Source organism: Rhinoraja longicauda, chromosome 19 (assembly GCF_053455715.1).
Source record: "Rhinoraja longicauda isolate Sanriku21f chromosome 19, sRhiLon1.1, whole genome shotgun sequence".
In the NCBI taxonomy this organism is placed as follows: domain Eukaryota; kingdom Metazoa; phylum Chordata; class Chondrichthyes; order Rajiformes; family Arhynchobatidae; genus Rhinoraja; species Rhinoraja longicauda.
In genome coordinates this window covers 23,905,659-23,931,413 of record NC_135971.1, presented here as the reverse complement: position 1 = coordinate 23,931,413, position 25,755 = coordinate 23,905,659, and the positions used below count along the sequence as shown (strand labels likewise).

General features: G+C 47.6%; 1 protein-coding gene across 1 annotated transcript in view; it reads left to right on the top strand.

Moving 5' to 3' along the window:
* LOC144602736 (uncharacterized) overlaps positions 1-25,413 on the top strand; it is a 59,034-nt gene extending 33,621 nt beyond the window's left edge. Inside the window, exons 4-11 of the mRNA XM_078415874.1 lie at positions 4,391-4,507; positions 6,825-6,926; positions 8,421-8,546; positions 10,570-10,665; positions 13,331-13,435; positions 15,867-15,928; positions 17,505-17,554; positions 24,301-25,413. Coding sequence (XP_078272000.1) covers positions 4,391-4,507; positions 6,825-6,926; positions 8,421-8,546; positions 10,570-10,665; positions 13,331-13,435; positions 15,867-15,928; positions 17,505-17,554; positions 24,301-24,367 — 725 coding nt within the window. The 3' untranslated portion in view covers positions 24,368-25,413. The remainder of the gene's footprint in view (positions 1-4,390; positions 4,508-6,824; positions 6,927-8,420; positions 8,547-10,569; positions 10,666-13,330; positions 13,436-15,866; positions 15,929-17,504; positions 17,555-24,300) is intronic.
* The last annotated feature ends 342 nt before the right edge of the window (positions 25,414-25,755 follow it).

Here is a 25,755-nt window from a genome sequence, read left to right as displayed (position 1 = left end):
CCGATAGCTAGGGTCGCCAACTTTCTCACTCTCAAATCAGGGGCAAAAGGTGACGTCACATGTGACCTCACCCAGCCAGCGGCCCACGTGCTCCCGCTCCACCAATGGCGGCCGCCCGGGCCGGGAGGCGGGTTGCTAGGCAACCTTCGCTAGGCGGCGCCCACGCCTCCGGGCTTACAGCGTCCGGGCCTACAGCGGCCCCCAGGCCTACGGTGTCCGGGTCTACAGTGTCCGGGCCTACGGTGTCCGGGCCTCCTCATCTTTGGACACCCTGTGCGTAGGGGAGAGGGCAGGGCCGAAGATGTCCTTGTTAGGTTGCTCCTGGGCCAGGCCAAGCTAGCCATCCGCGACTCACGGCGCCAGGCGGAAGAGGGCTCTGCCCGAGCCAGCTGCCTACCCCTTTTCCGGGGTTACATCTGTGCCCGGATGGTGTTGGAGAGGGACTGCGCGCTGTCCACGGGCACCCTGGAAGATTTCCGGGACCGCTGGGCACCGCGGGGGATTGGAATTATCCTGGATGGGGATTGTAATATAATTGTATAATAGTTTCAATTGGTATATTTGTTTGTATAGTATTATGGTGGTGGGTTCCGTTTTGGTTTTATTGTATTGTATATATTATTTTAATATTTTAATAAATATTTTTGATTTAAAAAAAAAACAACAACAAAAAACGGTGTCCGGGCCTATGGTGTCTGGGCCAACAGTGTCCGGGCCTACAGTGTCCGGGCCTACAGTGACCCCCGGGCATACAGTGTACGGGCCTACAGTGACCCCCGGGCCTACAGTGTCCGGGTCTACAATATCCGGGCCTACAGTGTCCGGGCCTACAGTGCCCCTCCCCCCCCCCCCCCCCCCCCCCCCCGGGCCTAATACGGGACAAATGCGGTCCCCTATGGGACAAACCAATTTACCCAATGTACAAGATGCCCTGGCTAATACGGGACAGTTGGCAACCCTACTGATAACAGAGGGGCAGAAGCTGTTCCTGAGTCTGGTGGTGCACGCACTTTCAAGCTTCTGTACCTTCTGCCGGACGGGAGCGGGGGGAGAAGAAGGAATGACCGGGGTGGGAGAGGGACAAGTTTTTGATTATGCCGGCTGCTTTTCCAAGGCAGCGTGAAGTGTAGATGGAGTCGATGGTGGGGGAGTCTGGTCTGTGGGATGGACCGGGCTACATCCACAACTCTCTGCAATTCCTTGCGCTCTTGGGCGGAGCTGTTCCCAACCAAGCTGCGATGCAAGCCGACAGTGTGTATTCTACAGCCCATCTGTAGAACTTTGTAAAAGACATTGGTATCAGCAGAGGCAGAAGACGGTTCTCGACCCAAAACGTCACCTATTCCTTTTCTCCAGAGACACTTCATGACCCGCTGAGTTACTCCAGCACATTGTGCGTATCTTTGGATACATGTTGAATTTCCTTGGCCTCCTCAGATAGTTTGGCTTAGTTTAGTTTAGTTTAGTTCAGTTCACTGTCTCAAGTACCGAGATACAGTGGAACCGGTCAGAAGAAAGACAATACATGGTTACAATCGAGCCGTCCACAGCATACAGATACAGGATAAAGGGAATAACGTTTAGTGCATCTGCTGTTGGAGCAGAGCTTTAAAAGGACGGAGTGATTGTAATGAGCTTTGTTTGGGAACAGCTCCATCCAAGACCGCAGAGAGTTGCGGACGGCAGCCCAGACCATCGCACAAACCAACCTCCCCTCCATCGACTCCATCCACACCTCACGCTGCCTTGGCAAGGCCAGCAGCCCAGACCGTCACACAAACCAACCTCCCCTCCATCGACTCCATCCACACCTCACGCTGCCTCGGCAAGGCCAGCAGCGTAACCAAGGACCAGTCTCACTCTGGCCACCTCCTCTTCCCCCCTCTCCCATCGGGCAAGAGGTACAGAAGTGTGAAAACGCACACCTCCAGATTCAGGGGCAGTTTCTTCCCGGCTGTTATCAGGCAACTGAACCATCCCACCCCAACCAAAGAGCAGTGCTGAACTACTAAGCGCTTCATTGGTGACCCTCAGACTATCCTTGATCGGACTTTGCTGGCGTTACCCTGCACTAAACGTTATTCCCTCATCATGTATCTGTACACTGTAGTATAAGAAAATAACTGCAGATGCTGGTACAAATCGATTTATTCACAAGACCGTTCCCTCCGTAACTCCCTGGTCCACTCGTCCCTTCCTACCCAAACCACCCCAACCCCCGGGCACTTTCCCCTGCAACCGCACGAGATGCAACACCTGTCCCTTTGCCTCCCCCCTCAACTCCATCCAAGGACCCAAACAGTCTTTCCAGGTGAGACAGAGGTTCACCTGCACCTCCTCCAACCTCATCTATTGCATCCGCTGCTCTAGATGTCAACTTATTTACATCGGCGAAACCAAGCGCAGGCTCGGCGATCGCTTCGCTGAACACCTGCGCTTGGTCCGCATTAACCAAACTGATCTCCCAGTGGCCGAGCACTTCAACTCCCCCTCCCATTCCCAGTCTGACCTTTCTGTCATGGGCCTCCTCCAGTGCCATAGTGAGGCCCACCGGAAATTGGAGGAACAGCACCTCGTATTTCGCCTGGGCAGCTTGCAGCCCAGTGGTATGAACATCGACTTCTCCAACTTTAGATAGTTCCTCTGTCCCTCCCTTCCCCTCCTCCTTCCCAGATCTCCCTCTATCTTCCTGTCTCCACCTATATCCTTCCTTTGTCCCGCCCCCCTGACATCAGTCTGAAGAAGGGTCTCGACCCGAAACGTCACTCCCGAGATGCTGCCTGACCCGCTGAGTTACTCCATCATTTTGTGAATAAATCTGTACACTGTAAATGGATTGATTGTAATCGTGTATTTTCTTTCCGTTGACTGGACACTGTGAAGCTTCTCACTGTACACGTGACAATAAACAAAACTAAACAGTTCCACTCTGAGGCCGGCACGCAGAGAGCTGCCTGGCCTGGCCTGGCCTGGCCTGGCCGCCATGTGTGGAGGCCTTAGCGTGCCTTCTTTGCATTTGCATTAGTATGGTTGGTTAGATTTTATTTGACTATACGGTAATATTTCCTCAACACCTCCGCTCAGTCCACCTAAACCTACCTGATCTCCCGGTTGCACAAACACAAACACTTTAACTCCCCCTCCCACTCCCAATTGTACCACCACAATTAACCTTCAAACCTCTCTCCATCCCTCCACCTTCCAGTTCACCGACCAGGCTGTGGAGATGAGCAATGCAGAGCCAGATCGATCTTATTTGTTTGCTTGGCCCACTGGACTTCGCATGGGCTTTGCAACATTGTGTGCTAGGTTAAATCACATGTGTGAGGCTCTCTCTCTCTCTCTCTCTCTCTCTCTCTCTCTCTCCTCTCTCATCTCTCTCTCTCTCTCTCTCTCTCTCTCTCCTCTCTCTCTCTCTCTTCTCTCTCTCTCTCTCTCTCTCTCTCTCTCTCTCTCTCTCTCTCTCTCTCTCTCTCTTCTCTCTCTCTCTCTCTCTCTCTCTCTCTCTCTCTCTCTCTCTCTCTCTCTCTCTCTCTCTCTCTCTCTCTCTCGTGATGATACCATTAAAATGCAGAATATATCTCATCTATCAATTCACAGATTTTTGTGATTTTTCTTTTTAAATGTTTCTGCAAGTTTCTGCCAACTAAAATGTCGCCGTGATGTACTACGGTTTTTAGGATCAAGTGGTCTATCTTTTGTTCCTCTGGTATCTTTGGTCTGGAGAAGGGTCTCAACCCGAAGCGTCACCCGTTCCTTCTCTCCAGAGATGCTGCTCGACCCGCTGAGTTACTCGGCATTTTATAGACAATAGACAATAGGTGCAGGAGGAGGCCATTCGGCCCTTCGAGCCAGCACCGCCATTCAATGTGATCGTGGCTGATCATTCTCAATCAGTACCCCGTTCCTGCCTTCTCCCCATACCCCCTGATTCCGCTATCCTTAAGAGCTCTATCTAGCTCTCTCTTGAATGTATTCAGAGAATTGGCCTCCACTGCCTTCTGAGGCAGAGAATTCCACAGATTCACAACTCTCTGACTGAAAAAGTTTTTCCTCATCTCCGTTCTAAATGGCCTACCCCTTATTCTTAAACTGTGGCCCCTTGTTCTGGACTCCCCCAACATTGGGAACATGTTTCCTGCCTCTAACGTGTCCAACCCCTTAATGATCTTATACGTTTCGATAAGATCTCCTCTCATCCTTCTAAATTCCAGTGTATACAAGCCGAGTCGCTCCAGTCTTTCAACATACGACAGTCCCGCCATTCCGGGAATTAACCTAGTAAACCTACGCTGCACGCCCTCCATAGCACGAGGGCGTGCCTTGTGTCTATCTTCGGTGTAAAGCAGCATCTGCAGTTCCTTCCAACACATGATATTTCCTATTTCAGGTATTCCTTCGCTGCATTACACAACCCTGGGCTTCTCCATTGCAGCACTGATATTTGGCTGCACAGTCTTCATCGGCATTATCGTTTCGTGTTTACAGAAAGAAAATACTGCAATAAGTAAGAGATATTTATTTATATACTAGACCAAGTGGACCCGTTGGGCCCAAACCTCTCCTACATTGGTGCAGCACCCTCTCCTCCCCCTCCGCCTCTACTCTCCCACCCCTTCCCCCCCTTCCCCTCCCTCACTTCCCCTCTCCCCTTCCCCCCCCCCCACTCCATCCCCCTCAACCCCCCTTATCCTCCCCCCTCCCTCCCTCCCCCCTCCCTCCTCCCTAGGAGATAGATTTAAACTTTAAAATGTGAATAACTTTTAAATGTAACCCTGATTTCAATGAAACTTCTTCCATTAGCACCAAAGGGACGACGGTGAGTAAGGTGGGCCTAAAATTGTTGCGCCGTTGTGTGCTGTTTTGGCTGTAGTTCAGGAACAAACAAACAAACAAACGAGCGTTTTGGTATATAAATTTGTACAATACAATACAATACAATACAATACAATACAATACAATACAATATATCTTTATTGTCATTGTACAGGGGAACAACGAGATTGGGAATGCGCCTCCATACGATGCAATAATTTAATTAGCTAGTCAGTATTAATTTAAACAACCCAATGAAACAAATTGTAACAGTTTTAAAACAGAATAAAGTGCAAGTAGGTCTGTGCCGGTTCACTGTGCGATGTGACCATCCGGCTCAGCAGGACCGGTTCATAGCAGCTATGGCCCTGGGGATGAAGCTGTTCCTGAGTCTGGAGGTGCGGGCGTAGAAGGCCTTGTAGCGTCTGCCCGATGGTAGAAGTTCAAACAGACTGTTGCAGGGGTGTGAAGAGTCTTTGTGGATGCTGGTGGCTTTTCTGAGGCATCGTGTGTTGTGGATGCCCTCCAAGGCTGGTAGCTGTGTTCCGATGGTCCTCTGGGCTCTATGGACTACCCGCTGAAGAGCTCTCCTCTCTGCCTCTGTGCAGCTGAGGTACCACACAGGGATGCCATGTGTTAGGATGCTCTCTGTGGTGCAGCGGTAGAATGTCGTCAGCAGCTGTTGGGGTAGACCAGACTTCCTCAGTGTTCTTAGGTAGGTCGCTGTTGAAAATTAAACAATCATCGCAACGGGGAGGGGGAGATATTTTGTTAAAAAGCCACAAAGTGCTGGGGTAACTGTATTGTGGCACGGTGGCGCAGCGGTAGAGTTGCCACCTCACAGCGCCAAAGTCCCGGTTCGGTCCAGACCACGGGTGCTTGTCTGTACGAGTTTGTAACGTTCTGCCCGTGACCTGCGTGTGTTTTCTCCGGAATTTTCTCCCACGCTTTGTAGGTTGACTGGCTTCGGTAACAAGTGTAAATTGTCCCTGGTGTGTGTAGGATCGTGCAAGTGTACGTGGTGATCGCTGGTTGGCATGGGCTTGGTGGTCGAAGGGCCTGTTTCCACGTTGTATCTCTAACCGCACCTGTGTCCTAGTGCATCAGTCACTGAAAGGAAGCACGCAGGTACAGCAGGCAGTGAAGAAAGCTAATGGAATTTTGGCCTTCATAACAAGAGGAGTTGAGTATAGGAGCAAAGAGGACCTTCTGCAGTTGTACAGGGCCCAAGTGAGACCGCACCTGGTGTACTGTGTGCAGTTTTGGTCTCCAAATTTGAGGAAGGATATTCTTGCTATTGAGGGCGTGCAGCGTAGGTTTACTAGGTTTATTACCGGAATGGCGGATCTGTCGTATGTTGAAAGACTGGAGCGACTAGGCTTGTATACACTGGAATTTAGAAGGATGAGAGGGGATCTTATCGAAACATAGTAGATTATTAAGGGGTTGGACACGTTAGAGGCAGGAAACATGTTCCCAATGTTGGGGGAGTCCAGAACCAGGGCCACACAGTTTAAGAATAAGGGGTAGGCCATTTAGAACGGAGATGAGGAAAAACTTTTTCAGTCAGAGAGTTGTAAATCTGTGGAATTCTCTGCCTCAGAAGGCAGTGGAGGCCAATTCTCTGAATGCATTCAAGAGAAAGCTAGATAGAGCTCTTAAGCATAGCGGAGTCAGGGGTATGGGGAGAAGGCAGGAACGGGGTACTGATTGAGAATGATCAGCATGATCACATTGAATGGCGGTGCTGGCTCGAAGGGCCGAATGGCCTCCTCCTGCACCTATTGTCTATTGCCTACAAACCTGTATGTCTGTGGAGCACGGGAGGAAACCGGAGCAATCGGGGAAAGCCCACGCAGGTCACGGGGAGAACGTACAAACTCCGTGCAGACAAGCACCCGTGGTGAGGATCAACCCGGGTCTCTGGCGCCGTGAGGCAGCAACTCTACCGCTGATCCACCACGCCACCACTGTAATGTATTGCTGAAACTCTTTGCTTATTTTTGCAGGTCTCCCATCTCATCAAAATATACTGCTATTCTTGCAGTTTGCTGCAATACTGTCTCTTGTCATACTCATGGCTGCATTTTGTTTCTGGGGACAAACTTTAGGTATAGTATGTGCTCCTGTTTCTCTCTTGGTCGAGTCTGGCATATAACACAGTCTATTGTCGAGCGGGTCGGGTGGTAAGGCTGCAGAGAGATATCTGTGGCCACACTCTTCTACATTCCAATTATAAGTTTAGTTTAGTTCAGCTTCGAGATTCAGCGCGGAAACAGTCCCTTTGGCCCACCGGGTCCGCGCCGACCAGCGATCCCCGCACACTAACACTATCCTGCACACACATAATTTACAATCATACCAAGTATACAAACCCAAGCCAATTAACCTACAAGCCTGCACGTCCTTGGAGTGCGGGAGGAAACCGAAGATCTCGGAGAAAAACCATGCAGGTCACGGGGAGAACGTACAAACTCCGTACAGGCAGCGCCCGTAGTCGGGAGGGTCTCCTGCACTACATTCGGTCTGTAAGGCAGCAACTCTACCGCCGCGCCACCGTGCCGCCCGGTTGTGGACACTACCCAGTCCTTCACGGCCTCTGACCTCCCCACCATCGAAGGGATTGACCAGAGTCGCTGCCTCAACAAGGCAGCCAGCATCATCAGAGACCCACACCACCCTGGCCAAGCTCTCACTTCACCCTGCCATCGGGAAGAAAGTACAGGAGCCTGAAAACTGTAACGTCCAGGTTCAGGAACGTAGAAACATAGAAACATAAAACATAGGTGCAGGAGGAGGCCATTTGGCCCTTCGGGCCAGCACCGCCATTCATTGTGATCATGGCTGATCATCCACAATCAGTAACCCGTGTCTGCCTTCTCCCCATATCCCTTGATTCCACTAGCCCCTAGAGCTCTATCTAACTCTCTTTTAAATTCATCCAGTGAATTGGCCTCCACTGCCCTCTGTGGCAGTGAATTCCACAAATTCACAACTCTCTGGGTGAAAGGGTTTTTGTCACCTCAGTTTTAAATGGCCTCCCCTTTATTCTTCGACTGTGTCCCCTGGTTCTGGAACCCCCCTAACATTGGGAACATTTTTCCTGCATCTAAGAATTCTTAAGGGGTTGGACAGGCTAGATGCAGGAAGATTGTTCCCGATGTTGGGGAAGTCCACAACAAGGGGTCACAGTTTAAGGATAATGGGGAAGTCTTTTAGGACCGAGATGAGAAAGTTTTTTTTCATACAGAGAGTGGTGAATGTGTGGAATTCTCTGCCACAGAAGGTAGTTGAGGCCAGTTCATTGGCTATATTTAAGAGGGAGTTAGATGTGGCCCTTGTGGCTAAAGGGATCAGGGGGTATGGAGAGAAGGCAGGTACGGGATACTGAGTTGGATGATCAGCCATGATCATATTGAATGGCGGTGCTGGCTCGAAGGGCCGAATGGCCAACTCCTGCACGTATTTTCTATGTTTCTATGTCCAGTCTTTTCATAATTTTACACGTCTCTGCAAGATCCCCTCTCATCCTTCTAAACTACAGTGAATACAAGCCCAGTCTTTCCAATGAATTATGAATGACTCATTTTTGTTCTTTATTGTAGGATACCCTAACATCATAATGACCGCACTGGTGATTTTAAGTCTTCTCCTAATTCTGATCTTTGTTGCAATGTGTAGTATGAAGAGCAATCGCTGGGACTGGTTTAATATTATCTTGTCAACCAAAAGTAAGTTCAATCAAGAGATACGATACTTTTTACAGAACATCGTTATAATCACGGGTTAAATATTTCTGCAGTATCTGCTTATTTAAAAAACATTAATTAACTTCATCGACACCAGCGGTATGAATATTGACTCCTCTAACTTCAAGTAACCCTTGTTTTCCCTCTCTCTCCATCCCTCCCCCCCATTCCCAGTTCTCCGACCGGTCTGACTGTCCCCGATTATTTGCTGCCTCACGGCGCCAGAGACCCAGGTTCGAACCCAACTACGGGTGCTATCTGTATGGAGTTTGGACATAGAGTCACAGGGTGATACAGTGTGGAAACAGGCCCTTCGGCCCAACTTGCCCACACCGGCCAATATGTCCCAGCCACACTAGTCCCACCTGCCCGTGCTCGGTCCATATCCCTCCAAACCTGTCCTATCCTTGTACCTGCCTAACCGTTTCTTAAACGTTGGGATAGTCCCAGCCTCAACTGCCTCCTCCGGCAGCTCGTTCCATACACCCACCACCCTTTGTGTGAAAAGGTTACCCCTCAGATTCCTATTAAATCTTTTCCCCTTCACCTTGAACCTATGTCCTCTGGTCCTCGATTCCCTATCCTACACACATGGGGCAATTTACAGAGGCCAATTAACCTACAAACCTGCACATCTTTAGATATTCGGGTTGAGGTTTTTTACACAGAGACTGTTGGGTGCTTTGAACAAACTGCTGGTGTAATAGTAGATTTGATAATGGTTTTAAGAGGCTTTTAAATAATTGTTTAGTTTAGATTAGTTTTTAGTTGTTTAGATTAGATTAGCGTAATGTCATTCAGTTTAGCTTTTTTTCAGCATAATTTAGTTCAGTTTAGTTCAACTAATTTCAGCTAGTTTCACTGTCCTCCTGATTGAATATTACTGTGTACACCTCATTGTCACCTTCCCCTCAGCTAACAGTGAACCATTCTACATTTTTCGTGAGCTCCGTCCCTTTTGATATCTTGTTCTCACACCTTACCCTTCCATACCTCTGTGTTTCCCGCTCCCCTGAGCCTGAAGAAGAGTCTCGACCCGAAACGTCGCCCATTCCTTCTTTCCAGAGATGCTGCCTGAGTTGCTCCAGCATTCTGTGTCCATCTTTTGTTCATCTTAGTTCATCTTAGTTCATCTTAGTTCATCTTAGTTCAGCTTTATAGACAATAGACAATAGACAATAGGTGCAGGAGGAGGCCATTCGGCCCTTCGAGCCAGCACCGCCATTCAATGTGATCATGGCTGATCATTCTCAATCAGTACCCCGTTCCTGTCTTCTCCCCATACCTCCTAACTCCACTATCCTTAAGAGCTCTATCTAGCTCTCTCTTGAATGTATTCAGAGAATTGGCCTCCACTGCCCTCTGAGACAGAGAATCCCACAGATTCACAACTCTCTGACTGAAAAAGTTTTTCCTCATCTCTGTTCTAAATGGCCTACCCCTTATTCTCAAACTGTGGCCCCTTGTTCTGGACTCCCCCAACATTGGGAACATGTTTCCTGCCTCTAATGTGTCCAACCCCTTAATAATCTTGTACGTTTCGATGAGATCCTCTCTCATCCTTCTAAATTCCAGTGTATACAAGCCTAATTGCTCTTGTCTTTCAACATATGACAGCCCCGCCATTCCGGGAATTAACCTAGTGAACCTATGCTGCACGCCCTCAATAGCAAGAATATCCTTCCTCAAATTTGGAGACTACCCTACACCCACGAGGGACATTTTTTACATTGATACCGAGCCAATTATCCTACAAACCTGCACATCTTTGGAGTGTGGGAGGAAACCGAAGATCTCGGAGAAAACCCACGAAGGGTCACGGGGAGAGAGGAACTAGTACAGACAGCACCCGTAGTCGGGATCGAACCCGGGTCTCCGACGCTGCAAGTGCTGTAAGGCAGCAACTCTACCGCTGCGCCACCGTGCTGATATCACTGTTACTGTTTGAAACTCTGTGACTGCTTGCTTTGTTGACAGTTTGTTTGTTTGTTTGTTTTGTTGACAGTTTGCAGAATTGTGGTGGATGTAGTGACCCCAGTGGGCGGATTAATAGTCATTACTTTATCTGGAATTCTGATTACAGAGATATTGAAACAAGCTGGTGAGTGTCAATTACTATAAAACGTTGAATAAATAATATTGTAAACCGTGTTGTAAAAATTGTAAAAATAAATAATATTGTAAACAATTATAAAAATAATATTGTAAAATAATATTGTAATATTGTAGACCATGGGGGGGGGTGGGGGGGGGGAAAGGGGAAGGGGGTGGGGGAATGGGTGTCCATTATTACCGATTGTCCGTTATATCAGATTAAGGGACTACCGAGCAATAGAGCATCATTGTATAAGTAATTGAAACAAGGAACTGCAGATGCTGGTTACAAAGTGCTGGAGTAACTCGGCGGGACAGGCAGCGTCTCTGGAGAGAGGGAATGGGTGACGTTTCGGATCGAGACCCTTCTTCAGACACCATTAAACACCATTCGGGTCTCGACCACAGAAGGTAGTTGAGGCCAGTTCATTGGCTATATTTAAGAGGGAGTTAGATGTGGCCCTTGTGGCTAAAGGGATCAGGGGGTACGGAGAGAAGGCAGGTACGGGATACTGAATTGGATGATCAGCCATGATCATATTGAATGGCGGTGCAGGCTCGAAGGGCCGAATGGCCTAATCCTGCACCCATTTTCTATGTTTCTATGACCCGAAACGTCACCCATTAATGACTTGGATGAAGAGATTAAAAGTACCATTAGCAAATTTGCAGATGATACAAAGCTGGGTGGTAGTGTGAACTGTGAGGAAGATGCTATGAGGTTGCAGGGTGACTTGGACAGGTTGTGTGAGTGGGCGGATGCATGGCAGATGCAGTTTAATGTTGATAAGTGGAGGTTATCCACTTTGGTGGTAAGAATAGGAAGGCAGATTATTATCTGAATGGTGTCAAGTTAGGAAAAGGGGACGTACAACGAGATCTGTGTGTCCTAGTGCATCAGTCACTGAAAGGAAGCATGCAGGTACAGCAGGCAGTGAAAAAAGCCAATGGAATGTTGGCCTTCATAACAAGAGGAGTTGAGTATAGGAGCAAAGAGGTCCTTCTGCAGTTGTACAGAGCCCTAGTGAGACCGCACCTGGAGTACTGTTTGGTCTGCAGTTTTGGTCTCCAAATTTGAGGAAGGATATTCTTGCTATTGAGGGCGTGCAGCGTAGGTTTACTAGGTTAATTCCCGGAATGGCGGGACTGTCATATGTTGAAAGACTGGAGCGACTAGCACCGCCATTCAATGTGATCATGGCTGATCATTCTCAATCAGTACCCCGTTCCTGCTTTCTCCCCATACCCCCTGACTCTGCTATCCTTAAGAGCTCTATCCAGCTCTCTCTTGAATGCATTCAGAGAATTGGCCTCCACTGCCTTCTGAGGCAGAGAATTCCACAGATTCACAACTCTCTGACTGAAAAAGCTTTTCCTCATCTCCGTTCTAAATGGCCTACCCCTTATTCTTAAACTGCGGCCCCTGGTTCTGGACTCCCCCAACATTGGGAACATGTTTCCTGCCTCTAACATGTCCAACCCCTTAATAATCGTATACGTTTCGATAAGATCCCCTCTCATCCGTGTGAATTCCAGTGTATACAAGCCTAGTCGCTCCAGTCTTTCAACATACGACAGTCCCGCCATCCCGGGAATTAACCTAGTAAACCTATGCTGCACGCCCTCAATAGGAAGGCAGCTCGTCGTTGTCTACAACCTCGTTCTGGCAGCTCCTGCGACGACTCGGGAGGCCAAACTGTAACGGCCCAGCTGTTCCTTTGGATCGATCAGCCGAGGTTTGGAGCAAGCAGCCAACACCCAGGATGCATCACTCATAGTCAGCCATGACCGAGAGGGGCCTTAATTTAACTAACTAAATCGATATCTGTTGTAAAGAGGTCTACAGTAACAAGGGCTTACTGTAACCCATTGTTTAGTTCAGTTTAGGGTAGTTTAGTGTAGTTTACTTTAGTTTAACTTAGTTAAGTTTAATTTAGTTTAGTTTAGGTTAGAGATACAGCGCGGAAACAGGCCCTTCCAAGGATCTGAATTTGATTTCAAGGCTTCCCTTAGTAACTCGCAAGAATTAGTTTAGTTTAGTTTACAGATACAGGGCGGAAACAGGCCCTTCGGCCCACGTAGTCCGCGCCGACCAGCGATCTCCATTCATTAACACTATGTTACACACACAAGGGACATTTTTTACCTTTATGTCACGCCAATTATGCGGTAGAGTTGCTGCCTCACAGCGCCAGAGACCCGGGTTCCATCCCGACCACGGGCGCTGTGTGTACGGAGTTTGCCGTTCTCCCCGTGACCTGCGTGGGGTTTTCTCCGAGATCTCCAGTTTCCTCCCACACTCCAAAGACGTGCAGGTTTAGATTTTTTTTTTGAGATTTAGAGATACATGTGTGTAGGTTAATTGGCTTGGTATAAATGTAAATTGTCCCTAGTGTGTGTAGGATAGTGTTAGTGTGCGGGGATCGCTGGTCGGCGCAGACTCGGTGGGCCAAAGGGCTGTGTCTGTAAACTAAACTAAACTAATTCTTGCGAGTCACTATGGGAAGCCTTGAAATCAAATTCAGATCCTAGGAGGAGGCCATTCAGCCTGCTGTATCCATGCTGCCTTTCACTCTGCACTGTGGTAATTAGACCTGCGGTTTATAATGACAAATGCTGGAGTAACTATCATTTTATCAGTTTATAATTTAGATTCTGTTGTCTATCGACAGGAAAAGGTTGTGAATCCCCAGGCAATCTTCGATCAAGTATTCTCCCTGCCATCATTGTGCCATTGGTTGTTTTTGTTTTATTCTTTGGAATATACGCCATGCTGTGTAAGTAAAATTGCCACAAAACGTCGTTCACAGACACAACGGGCATGCACTTCCCAACTTACGTTTCGTGAGCCCTGACATGGAAACATAGAAACACGGAAAATAGGTGCAGGAGTAGGCCATTCGGCCCTTCGGTCCAGCACCGCCATTCAACATGATCATGGCCGATCACCGAAAATTAGTGCCCCGTTCCTGCTTTCTCCCCATATCCCTTGATCCCGTTAGCCCCAAGAGCTCTATGACTGAATTTTCCATGAATTTTCCACTAACAACTCAGTGCCACTCAATGGCTAGTCTGATAGGATGACTAACAACAGGAAAGGAAGCAGCTGCTCAGTGTTTGACCACGAACTGTGGGACAACAGCATCGATATCAAGAGGACCGGAATACAGAAACAGGGATGGAATGCTGAGGCTCGATAAGGCGCTGGTCAGGCCGCATTTGGAGAAACCATGAGCCAAATTTGTGGCCCCATATCTGAGGAAGGATGTGCTGGCTCTGGAGAGGATCCAAAGGAGGTTTACGAGAATGATTCCAGTAAAGAGTGTTGTTAGCATACAATGAGCGTTTGACGGCACTGGGCCTGGACTCGCTGGAGTTTAGAGAGTTGTGGAGAAAAGGGATTGGTGACGTTTCCGCTCGGGACCCTTCTTCAGACCGACTCACAGTAATAGGAGATGAATTCCTCATTGAAACTGACGGAATAATGAAAGGCGTAGGCAGAGTGGATGTGGAGAGGGTGTTTCCACTGGTGGGAGAGTCCAGGACCAGAGGGCACAGCCTCAGAATTAAAGGGCGCTCTTTGAGAAAGGAGGTGAGGAGGAACATCTTTCGACGCAGGGCAGTCATTCTGTGGAACTCATTGCCACAGAGGGCTGTGGAGGCCAAGTCAGTGGATATTTTGAAGGCAGAGATAGTCAAATTCTTGATTAGAACGGGTGTCAAGGGTTAGGGGGTGAAGGCAGGAAAATGGCATTAGGAGGCAGAGTTCAGCCATGATTGAATGGCGGAGTGGACTCGATAGGGCCGAATGGCTCAATTCTACTGCTATAACCTGTGACCTTGTGAACAATTGCACTGGGATTGATGCAGGATAGGTGGAGGATAATGCTATGGAACAAAAGATAGTGTTAATGTGCGGGGATCGCTGGTCGGCATGGACTCGATGGGCCAAAGGGCCTGTTTCCATGCTGTACTTTTAAACTAAACTAAACTAAAACGCAAGACATAATGTGGAAACAAATGAACTGCGGACGCTGGTTTATAGCGAGGTTCGACACAAGGTGCTGGAGTAACTCAGCGGGTCAGGCAGCATCTCTGAGGAATTTTGAGTGGGACTGAAGAAAGGTCCCGACCCGAAATGTCACCCACCCTTTCTCTCCAGGGATGCTGCCCGACCCGCTGAATTGCTCCTGGCACTATGTGTCCATCTTTACATATATTTAGACATGACACACAGGACATGACACACTCAGCGGGTCAGGCGGCATCTCTGGAGAACACGGATAGCTGAACGCTTTGGGTAAGGACCCTTCTTCAGACCCAGTCGCCTGTCCATGTTCTCCAGAGACGCTGCCAGAAAGTTCGGTGCCACGCACCGAAACGTCACCTGTCCATGTTCTCCAGAGATGCTGCCAGACCTTCTGCGTTACCCCAGCGTTTTGTGCCTGCCTTCGGTATAAACCAGCATCTGCAGTTCGTTTATAATTTCGATCAAAAGCTGACCACTGGATTTTGTTGACACATGGATATGAGCAGTTTCATAGTTGTCAGTTAATGCAGAACAATGTATCCCTGCTACCAAATTAGTGAAGTTACTCTTGAACATTTTGTACTGGTCTTCTTGGACAGAATCCAACTTGATTACTAAGCTACAAATCAAATATATTAAAATTTCCTAGCAAAATAAAACAATTTAGATGAGGAACTCAGTGGGAGTGGCAGATTCTTAAACCTCTGGACCATGTTCAAGGTCACAACATCCTTCCTCGAATCTGGTGCCAAAAAACAGCTCACAATACCCCAAATGCAGTCTCACCTCGTCCTATAAACCCTGCAGCATTACATCCTTGCCTTTGTATTCTAGTGTTCTCAAAATGAACGTGAAGGCTGTGGAGGCAAAGTCAGTGGATAGAAACTTATGAAATAGGTGCAGGAGGAGGCCATTTGACCCTTCCATGTATTTAAGGCAAAGATAGATAGATTCTTGATTAGTACGTGTGTCAGGGGTTATGGGGAGAAGGCAGGAGAATGGGGTTGGGAGGGGGAGATAGATCAGCTATGATTGAATGGCGGAGTGGACTTGACGGGCCGAATGGCCTAATTCTGCTCCTATCGCTTACGACCTTATGACCCGTGCCTATCTTTGGTATGAACCAGCGTCTGCGTTTCTTTTTTTCTCCAACTTGTTAATGTGGTCCTGGTTCACAGATACCAAACACAAGCAGCAAATGAGAACAGGGCCAGAGGATCGTAACCAACAGCGAGACTGCGTGAGTAACAGCAGGAACGGGAAATCAGAAACAGTGGCATCAGTCCGAGTTATGCAACGGGGGATCACCACTGTGGCTGGGTAATGGCGGTCCAGCGGTAGAGTTGCTGCCTCACGGCGCCAGAGACCCGGGTTCCATCCTGATTACGTGAGTTTGGACATAGAGTCATAGAGAGATACAGTGTGGAAACAGGCCCTACGGCCCAACTTCCCCACACCGGCCAACATGTCCCACCTACACTAGTCCCACTTGCCTAGGTGGTTTGGCCCATATCCCTCCAAACCTGCCCTATCCATGTACCTGTCTAACTGTTTCTTAAACGTTGGGATAGTCCCAGCCTCAACTACCTCCTCCGGACGCTCGTTCCGTACACCCACCACCCTTTTGCGTGAAAAAGTTACCCCTCAGATTCCTATTAAATCTTTTCCCCTTCACCTTGAACCTATGTCCTCTGGTCCTCGACTCCCCTACTCTGGGCAAGAGACTCTGTGCGTCTACCCGATCTATTCCTCTCATAATTTTGTACACCTCCACAAGATCTCCTCTCATCCTCCTGCGCTCCAAGGAATAGAGACCCAGCCTGCTCAACCTCTCCCTGTAGCTCACACCCTCTAGTCCTGGCAACATCATCGAAAATCTTCCCTGAGCCCTGTCCAGCTTGAGAACATCTCTCCTACAACAGGATGCCCAGGACTGAACACGATACTCTGTACGCTGCACATTTAAGAAACATTTAGGTACATGGATAGGACAGGTTAGGGGGGATATGAGCCAAATGCAGACAGGTGGGACTAGTGTAGATGGGACATGTTGGCCGGTGTGGGCAAGTTGGATACGAAGAGCCTGTTTCCGCGCTGCAAGACTCTATTCCACAAACATTGTGACACACACTTAGACATTCGCTCTAAAATTTTGATCAAATCCCCTTAAGGGGTGGCACGGTGACGCAGTGGTAGAGTTCCCGCCTTACAGCGAATGCAGCGCCGGAGACCCGGGTTCCATCCCGACCACGGGTGCTGTGTGTACGGAGTTTGTACGTTCTCCCCGTGACCTGCATGGGTTTTCTTCCAGAACTTCTGTTTCCTCCCACACTCCAAAGACGTGCAGGTATGTAGGTTAATTGTCCCCAGTCATAGAATTATAGAGTCATAGAGTGATACAGGGTGGAAACAGGCCCTTCGGCCCAACTTGCCCACACCGGCCAACATGTCCCACCTACACTAGTCCCACCTGCCTGCGTTTAGCCCATATCCCTCCAAACCTGTACAATCCATGTACCTGTCTAACTGTTTCTTAAACGTTGGGATAGTCCCAGCCTCAACTACCTCCTCTGGCAGCTCGTTCCACACACCCACCACCCTTTGTGTGAAAGGGTGTGGAAAAGTGTGTAGGATAGTGTTAGTGTGCGGGGATCGCTGGTTGCCGAAGGGACTGGGTCTGTGTTGTATCTCTAAACTAAACTCGTTTATTAGTTTATATTTTCTTGCAATAAATTAGAAAGTAGTATATTCACACGGAAGATATAAAGGAAGAGAACGTTAATTGAACTAAATATGGTTCTTATTTATTTTTTAAGGACAACGTACCACTAAATGAAATACCGGAGCCAGTCGTGCCAATCTCAAGGTATGTGTTGCTCGTATTGATGCCAAATTATGATGCTTAGACATCAAGGAAGTTTGGATGCTGCTTTACAAAAAAAAGGACGCAAAGTGCCGGAGTAACTCAGCAGGTCAGGCAGCATCTCTGGAGAACATGGATAGAAGCATAGAGTCATCGAGTGAGGAGACAGGTCCTTCGGCCCAACTTGCCCATGTTGACCAAGATGCCCCATCTATATTAGAGTTCCAGATTCTCAATTCGTACGGGTGTCAGGGGTTATGGGGCGAAGGCAGGAGAATGGGGCTGAGAGGTAATGATGGATCAGCCTTGATTGAATGGAGGAGTAGACTTGATGGGCCGAATGGCTAAATTCTGCTCCTAGAGCTTATGAATCTGCCCCTGTTTGGCACATATCCCTCTGAAACGTTTCCCATCCATGTACCTGTCCAAATGACTTTTAAATATTGTGATAGTCCCTGCCTCAACTACCTTCTCCGGCAGTCATTGAGTAAATAAGTTGCCCCTGTTACTGGGTTCCTGTTACATCTTTCTCCCCTCACCTTAAACCTATGTCCTCTGGCCCTTGATTCCCCTACTTCAGAGGTAAAAGACTCTGCGCATTCACCTGATCTATTCCCCTCAAATACACCTCTATAAGATCACCCCATCAGCCTCCTACACTTCAAGGGATAAAGTCCTAGCCTGTTCAACCTGGCGGTAGAACTGCTGCCTTGTAACGAATGCAGCGCCGGAGACCCGGGTTCGATCCCGACTACGGGTGCTGCCTGTACGGAGTTTGCACGTTCTCCCCGTGACCTGCGTGGGTTTTCTCCGAGATCTTCGGTTTCCTCCCACACTCCAAAGACGTACAGGTTTGTGGGTTAATTGGCCTGGTAAATGTAAACATTTTCCACTCGTGGGTGTAGGATGGTGTTAGTGTGCGGGGATCGCTGGGCGGTGCGGACCCGGTGGGCCGAAGGGCCTGTTTCCGCGCTGTGTCTCTAAACTAAAAAAACTAAAGCACTCCCCAACTTTATCTTTGATCGGACTTTACTGGCTTCATCTTGCACTCGATGATATGCCCTTTATCAGGTATCAGTACTCTGTGTTTCAGTCTGTACTCAGTCTGAAGAAGGGTCTCGACCCGAAACGTCACCCATTCCTTCTCTCTTGAGATGCTGCCCGACCTGCTGAGTTACTCCAGCATTTTGTGAATAAATACCTTCGATTTGTACCAGCATCTGCAGTTATTTTCTTATACCTCTTGTACTCTGTGTTTGGCTTGTTTGGAATCATGTATTGTCTTTCCGCTGACATTTTAGCATGCAACAAAGGTTTTTCACTGTACACGTGACAATAAACTAAACTCATCTACAGCCCAGGCCCACAAGTCAAGGAAACTGAAGGGTTCAGACCCATACCGACCTGAAAGGTCATCTATCCATGTTCTTCACAGATGCTGCCCGACCCGCTGAGTTACTCCAGCACCTTGTGTCCTTTGTGATGCATGTTACTTTGAATTAAGGAGAAGAGTGGTGGAGATAAGATAGAAACATAGAAAATAGGTGCAGGAATAGGCCATTCGGCCCTTTGAGCATGCACCGCCATTCAATGAGATCATGGCTGTTCATCTAAAATCAGTACCCCGTTCCTGCTTTCTCCCCATATCCCTTGAGTCCGTTAGCCCTAAGAGCTAACAGAGAGCGGTGGACACTGCCCGATCCATCACAGGGACCGTCGATCAGTGTCGATGGACATGTCCGCCATCGAAGGGATCTCATAAAGGCAGCCACTGTCGTCAGAGACCCACACCACCTTGGCGACGCTCCCATTTCACCCCTACCGTCGGGAAGGAGATACAGGAGCCTGAAAACGGAGGCCACCGGCTTCGAGGTCAGCTTCTTCCCGACAACCATCAGGCTCTTGAACACTACACACTCACCTCAACCGTGGGCGCAGCGGTAGAGTTGCTGCCTCACAGCGCCAGAGACCCGGGTTCGATCCTGACCTCGGGCACTGTCTGTGTGGAGTTTGCACTTTCTCCCCGTGACCTGCGTGGGTTTTCTCCGGTTCCCTCCCCCACCCCAAAGACGTCCAGGTTTGTGGGCCAGTTGGCTTCGGTAAAAATTGCAAATTGTCCCGTGCGTGTGTGTGTGTGTGTGTGCAGGATAGTGTGAGTGTGTAGGGTGATCGCTGGTCGGCACGGACTCGATGGGCCGAAGGGCCTGTTTCTGCACCCTATGTAAGTCTCTGAAGTAAAGTCTGAAACAACAATGGACAATCAGTTAGCTCGGGATTTTTGTGATTTTTTGTGCGACTGTTGGGGCTTTTGATTTAATATAATTGTTTTTCTTTTGTTGCTTTATTATATACTAGACCAAGTGGACCCGTTGGGCCTAAACCTCTCCTGTATTGGTGCAGCACCCTCCCTTCCCCCCTCATTCTCTCCTCCCCCTCCCTCCCCCTCCACGCCCCCTTCCCCTCCCTCCCACTCCATCCCCCTCAACCCCCCCTTATCCTCTCCCTCCCCCCCCCCCCTCCCTAGGAGATAGATTTAAACTTTAAAATGTGAATAACTTTAAAAATGTAACACCGATTTCAATGAAACTTCTTCCATTAGCACCCAAGGGATGACAGTGAACAGTGATGGAAATGGGTTTTAGGAACTCTAAGCTCCGTGAGGCATGAGGTTGGGAAGGAAGGGGGAGGGGGATTTTTTAATGTGCGGTCATACCCATGTAAGAGCTCAAGAATGCATAACTTGTTTATATTATAGTTTATTGTGTATTATGTGTCATAGCTGCTTTCTGGCATCTCTCTCTCTCTCTCTCTCTCTCTCTCTCTCTCTCTCTCTCTCTCTGTTCCATAATGGTATATAATCTCCATTTTTTTCTGTCACCTCCTCTTTCTTTCTGCATGGCGTTTACTCAGCACGCCTTCTGCCACTAAGAAGCCATGTCCTCACACATTCTTCGGGGTTGAATTTTGACAGAGGAGGTCCCACCAACTTAATAAATACAAGAGTTGAGAGATGATCAGTTTGAAGTCTTGCACGTTGTGGTGACATGCAGAAACTCATGCAACTGAAGCTTCTTTCACATCCTGCTGTTGATGCCAGAATTGTATTTACAGCCATTATCAGCTGCTGAAAATCTGCAGAAACTCCCTTCCCTTTAGATTCCTTGAATTCCCTGAAGGCTCTGACACAAAGCCAACCATTTAAGCCAAATTGTTCTGCCATTTCTTCTACATCATTATCCCCAAAGGTAAAAAGTGAACCTTCTGGAATATTGTTAATAACTAAATATATATCGACTTGCTAATTAACTTTTTACATTTATCATTGGAAGCTGTGGTAGATTCAAGCAGCCTGGATTTCATATTATTGACCAAACTCCTCAAAAACTGTTGTCTATGTATAGTAGGTACTTTACCAGCTCTCAAATTTATTCCATTAAATATCATCTGGCTTGTTGCTTTCTCCACTTGAGTATAAAATTTTCCTGGCTTCTCTATTTGACATTCAAGAACCTTGATAGTTCATTTAATTTCCTCATGTGCTTTACTAAGTGTACAATTTCGGTTCCGCAGTTCAAGTGACAGTTCAGACAACTCTAGCAAACTGTCCATCAACAAGCCCAAATTATTTAGGAAAGCTGATGACTCTAATACTTATATCAGCCCCTCGTACTTTGCTCTCTCTGCACTAGATCTTGAAGCATCACAGCGTGCTTTTCCAAAATGCTCCCAAATAGCTTTATAAGACTGCCACATTGCCTTTACAGTTCGGTAAGGCGAAGCAACCCATCTCACACTGAAAACACGACCAATTTTCAACAGTTGACAGTGAAGAGCCTCAGCACATGCAGTTAACTCATCCTGATTCTTAGGAGACCTATGATATAAGGAACACAATTTATCACAAAATATCTGAAAATGATTCAAACCTGCAACTTCATTTATAGCATCACCTACACTGAGTTTAAGCCTGTTGCCAAACAGTTGCATTAGGGAAATCATCAAGAAATAGTTTTGCAACCCCTGCATTTCATCCTAACATTACTGATGCACCATCAGTTACAAGTGATATCACATTTTCTTTTACGTACTGTATTGAAAAACCACCTCTTTGTAAGCAACTTAGAAGCCCATCATATATAGATTTTGCATTTGCACCAAGTTTCATATGTTCTAAGTCAAAATAGAATGATATAGGTTGGGAAGATTCACCAACTGCTACTCTCAAGCAGACTACTAGAACAGTTTTCCCATTAATAGTAGTAGATTCATCAATCATAATAGACATTTTAGATTGTTTTGAAATTATATTTTCCACCACTGTCTTTCACATCTGGTTCCCTATCTGGTGAGAAACATCTGCACATGACTTACGAGAGTGTAGAACCCTAAGTAGATGCCATTTCTTTCTTGCAGTTCAATATCAGAAGACATATCTGTGTAGGGCCTACCTTTGTGTACAATATTACACACAGTTCTAAAAACTCGACCTGTTTTTTGCTTCGTCCTTTTTCAGTGACATGTACACGACATTTTCGATTGCTTTTTTTTCAGCTGTTTCATTGATTTTTTGGCTTCTGATATGAGCTTCACTATTTTTGTGCTTAAAAATCTTTTTTCTTAAACTCATTAACTGATGTGCTTTGTCATCACTCACTCCTACTACATTAACACTGCACCACTCACAGGACAAATGAATTCCTTGTGTTCGTTCAAGTCCAAGATGACACTTGCTGCATGCACTACATCCGAGTTTTCTGTTTTTAACAATTAGCCAGGGATATTCTTTCTTTTTGTTTAAGTACATTCCTTGTGTCCAACCGTCTGGAAGATCACATTTTTCAATATCTTTTGAGATGTCTTCACATGCAGCATCAGGCGAAACAGCTGCATCAGTTACATTATCATTTTCAAGTCATTTTGCCTTCTTTTCTGGCTGAGTGTTTTCATTATCATTTATTTCTTCATCGATCTGAAGACGCTGTCTTTCAAAGTATCTCAGTATGCCCATTTTCACAGGGGTACACAAATCTGAAATGTATAGATATTTGATAGTGATTTGATAGTGATATATAATAAAATTTGATAGTGATATATAATAAAATATTTCCGCTTGCACTATTGTTTTGCTAAATAAAACCACCCACAATTAACTATTCACCACTCACAATTTAGGCTGGAAAAAAGTATTGGTACCACTTATTTAATTTTCTCCCCATCCATTCTAATTTAACTGAAACAACAGAGTCACAGCGGCAGAGAGGCACAGCGGCAGAGCGGCAAATAAAATAACGTGGAATAATAAAATAACGCGACTTTACCTGAGCCCGTGCTCGCGGTCCGGTCGCCCTGACAGTGAATTTAAGAAATTCTCCCTCAAATTTTATTCAAAGGAACACGGTGTCATTAATACATGGTCAAAACACAATTACATTTACGGAGGAATGTGGATCGATGTATTGATGACACATTGTATGACTACTACCTGTTAACTACTGGCTGTTAACAAGTGCTAACAGTGGCAGTTAACAAATCGTTTTCGTCTGAGTTGAATAAAGTGCTAATCTTTCTGCAGTACTCATTAAACCCGAGCTGGAAATTGGAAACTAGGGGAACACCGTCCCCCTGCTTAAACCCCCCCCATTTTCATCACTGACAGTGAGTAAGTTGGGCCTGAAATTGTCACGCTATCGTGTACTGTTTAGGCTGTAGTTCAGGAACAAACGAACAAACAAACCTGAGTTTTAGTATATAGATCACCCATGTGTATTGTGTAACATGGCTGTTATGCTGCTGCAAGTAAGAATGTAATTGTTCTCGTCAGTACACATGCCAATTTAATACATGGTTGCGGGGAAGGGAGGTAATTTACAAATATTTTGAAGGATTCCAAATGCCTGCTCTTGAAAGTACCTTGCAAATGCTGCACAATTTCCAAGCTTGTTTGGACTGGAGATACAACACGAAAACAGGTCCTTCGGCCCGCCCATTGATTGCCCCATTCACTGTCACTATCCTACAAACTGGGACATGGCCCCAGAATAAAAGGAGGTCACTTGGTAAATTTGGAAAGGAGAGGAGGAGGAATTTGTTTAGTCAAGCGGGTGGTGAATGTTTCCACTAGTGGGAGAGGCTAGGATGAGCGGTCAGAGCCTCAGAATTAAAGGACGTCCCTTCAGGAAGGACATGAGGAGGAATTTCTTTAGTCAGAGGGCGGTGAATCTGTGGAATTCTTTGCCGCAGACGGCTGTGGAGGCCGTCAGTGGATATTTTTAGGGCAGAGATAGATAGATTCTCGATTAGTGCGGGTGTCAGGGGTTATGGGGAGAAGGCAGGAGAATGGGGTTAGGAGGGAGAGATAGATCAGCCATAATTGAATGGCGGAGTAGACTTGATGGGCCGAATTGCCTAATTCTGCTGCTATCACTTATGAACAATTTTTTTTCACTGTTTTTACCATAAATTAACACTATCCTACACACACGGGGGACAATTTACAATTTTTCCAAAGCCAATTAACCGACAATCCTGTGCGTCTTTGGAGTGTGGGAGGAAACCGGAGCACCCGGAGAAAACCCACGTGGGCCACGGGGAGAACGTGCAAACTCCGTGCGGACAGCACCCGTAGTCGGGATCGAACCCGGGTCTCTGGCGCTGTGAGGCAGCAACTCAACTGGCAGGCCATTGTGTGCAATACTAAGTTGTTCCTACAATTTGTTTGAAACTTTGATTTTGGTTTTGTTTATCTACAGAAATCCCGCTCAAGAGGAGGAAATGCCAAGAGTGGAGACACCCTGTTTACAAGATGTGGGACCTTGAATGGAGTCAACATAAATCTGTCCAAAAGCTTTTTGACCCCATGATGTCCAAGCATTAACCCCATCAGAAAGGGGAGACATTGCAAACATTCGCAAAATAACCAGGAGGGAGCTATTTTTCATTTCCGCTGTACTTAGAGCTGTAAGAGTATTAATGGTGCTGTCTGAATGGGCTTGCAGGCAATTGATGGGATAAGTGTCATGCAGAGAATTCATGAGGTTAATCTTGTCCAGATGGCGCAGCGGCAGAGTTGCTGCCTCGCAGCGCCGGAGACCCGGGTTCGATCCCGACTAAGGGTGCTGCCTGTACGGAGTTTGTATGTTCTCCCCGTGACCCGCGTGGGTTTTCTCCGGGATCTCCGGTTTCCTCCCACACTCCAAAGACGTACAGATTTGTCGGTCAATTGGCTTGGGTAAAATTGTAAGTTGATCGCTGGTCAGCGTGGACTCTGTGGGCCAAAAGGGCCTGTTTCCGCACTGTGTCTCTAAAACTGAGAAACAAAACTAAAATTGGCGGGGTTAGTCTATTTAAAAAAGCCGTCAACCGCTCGACAACGGCTCTGCTGTACACAGTGACAAAGAGCAGCCGGTGAAGTCTAGATTACTACTGATAATAACCTCGACAGTACTGTAAACAATGTGTAGGAAGGAACTGCAGATGCTGGTTTACACCGAAGATAGACACAAATTGCTGGAGTCACTCAGCATTTCGGGACAGGCAGCATCTCTGGAGAGATGGAATGGGTGACGTTTCGAGTCGAGACCCTTCTTCAGACGAGTTCTGTGAACAATAATCCCTTCAATGATTCAAAGGTGCAATTTACTTCCTTATCAGCCTCAAAACACACGTGGAAGTCCGTGTTTCAACTATGTGTTCCCTGTAAAGGTTTTCATTTGAAATTCCAGTGTCTTTTATCCGTAGTTATGATCAGTCTTTAGGCTTTTAGTTGTTACTAGACCAAGCGAACCCGTTGGACCCAAACCTCTCCTGCATTGGTGCAGCACCCTCTCCTCCCCTCTCTCCCCACACCCCTCCCCCTCCTCCTCTCTCCCCCTCCCTCCCCTCCCCCATCTCTCCCTCCCCCTCTCTCCCTCCCCCCTCCCCTCTAGGGTTGCCTCTCCTGCATTGGTGCAGCGCCCTCTCCTCCCCCACTCTCCCCCCTCACCCCTCCCCCTTCGTCCCCTCTCCCCCCTCCCTCCCACCCCTCCCTCCCCCCCTCATCCCCCCTCCTTCTCTCCCCCTCCACCCTCCCTTTCCCTCCCCCCGCCCCCGCCCTCGCCTCTCCCCCTCCCCCCTGGGGTTGCTTCTCCTGCATTAGCGCAGCGCCCTCTCCTCCCCCCTCCCCCTCCCCCTCCCCCCATCTCCACCCCCTCCCTCCTACCCCTCCT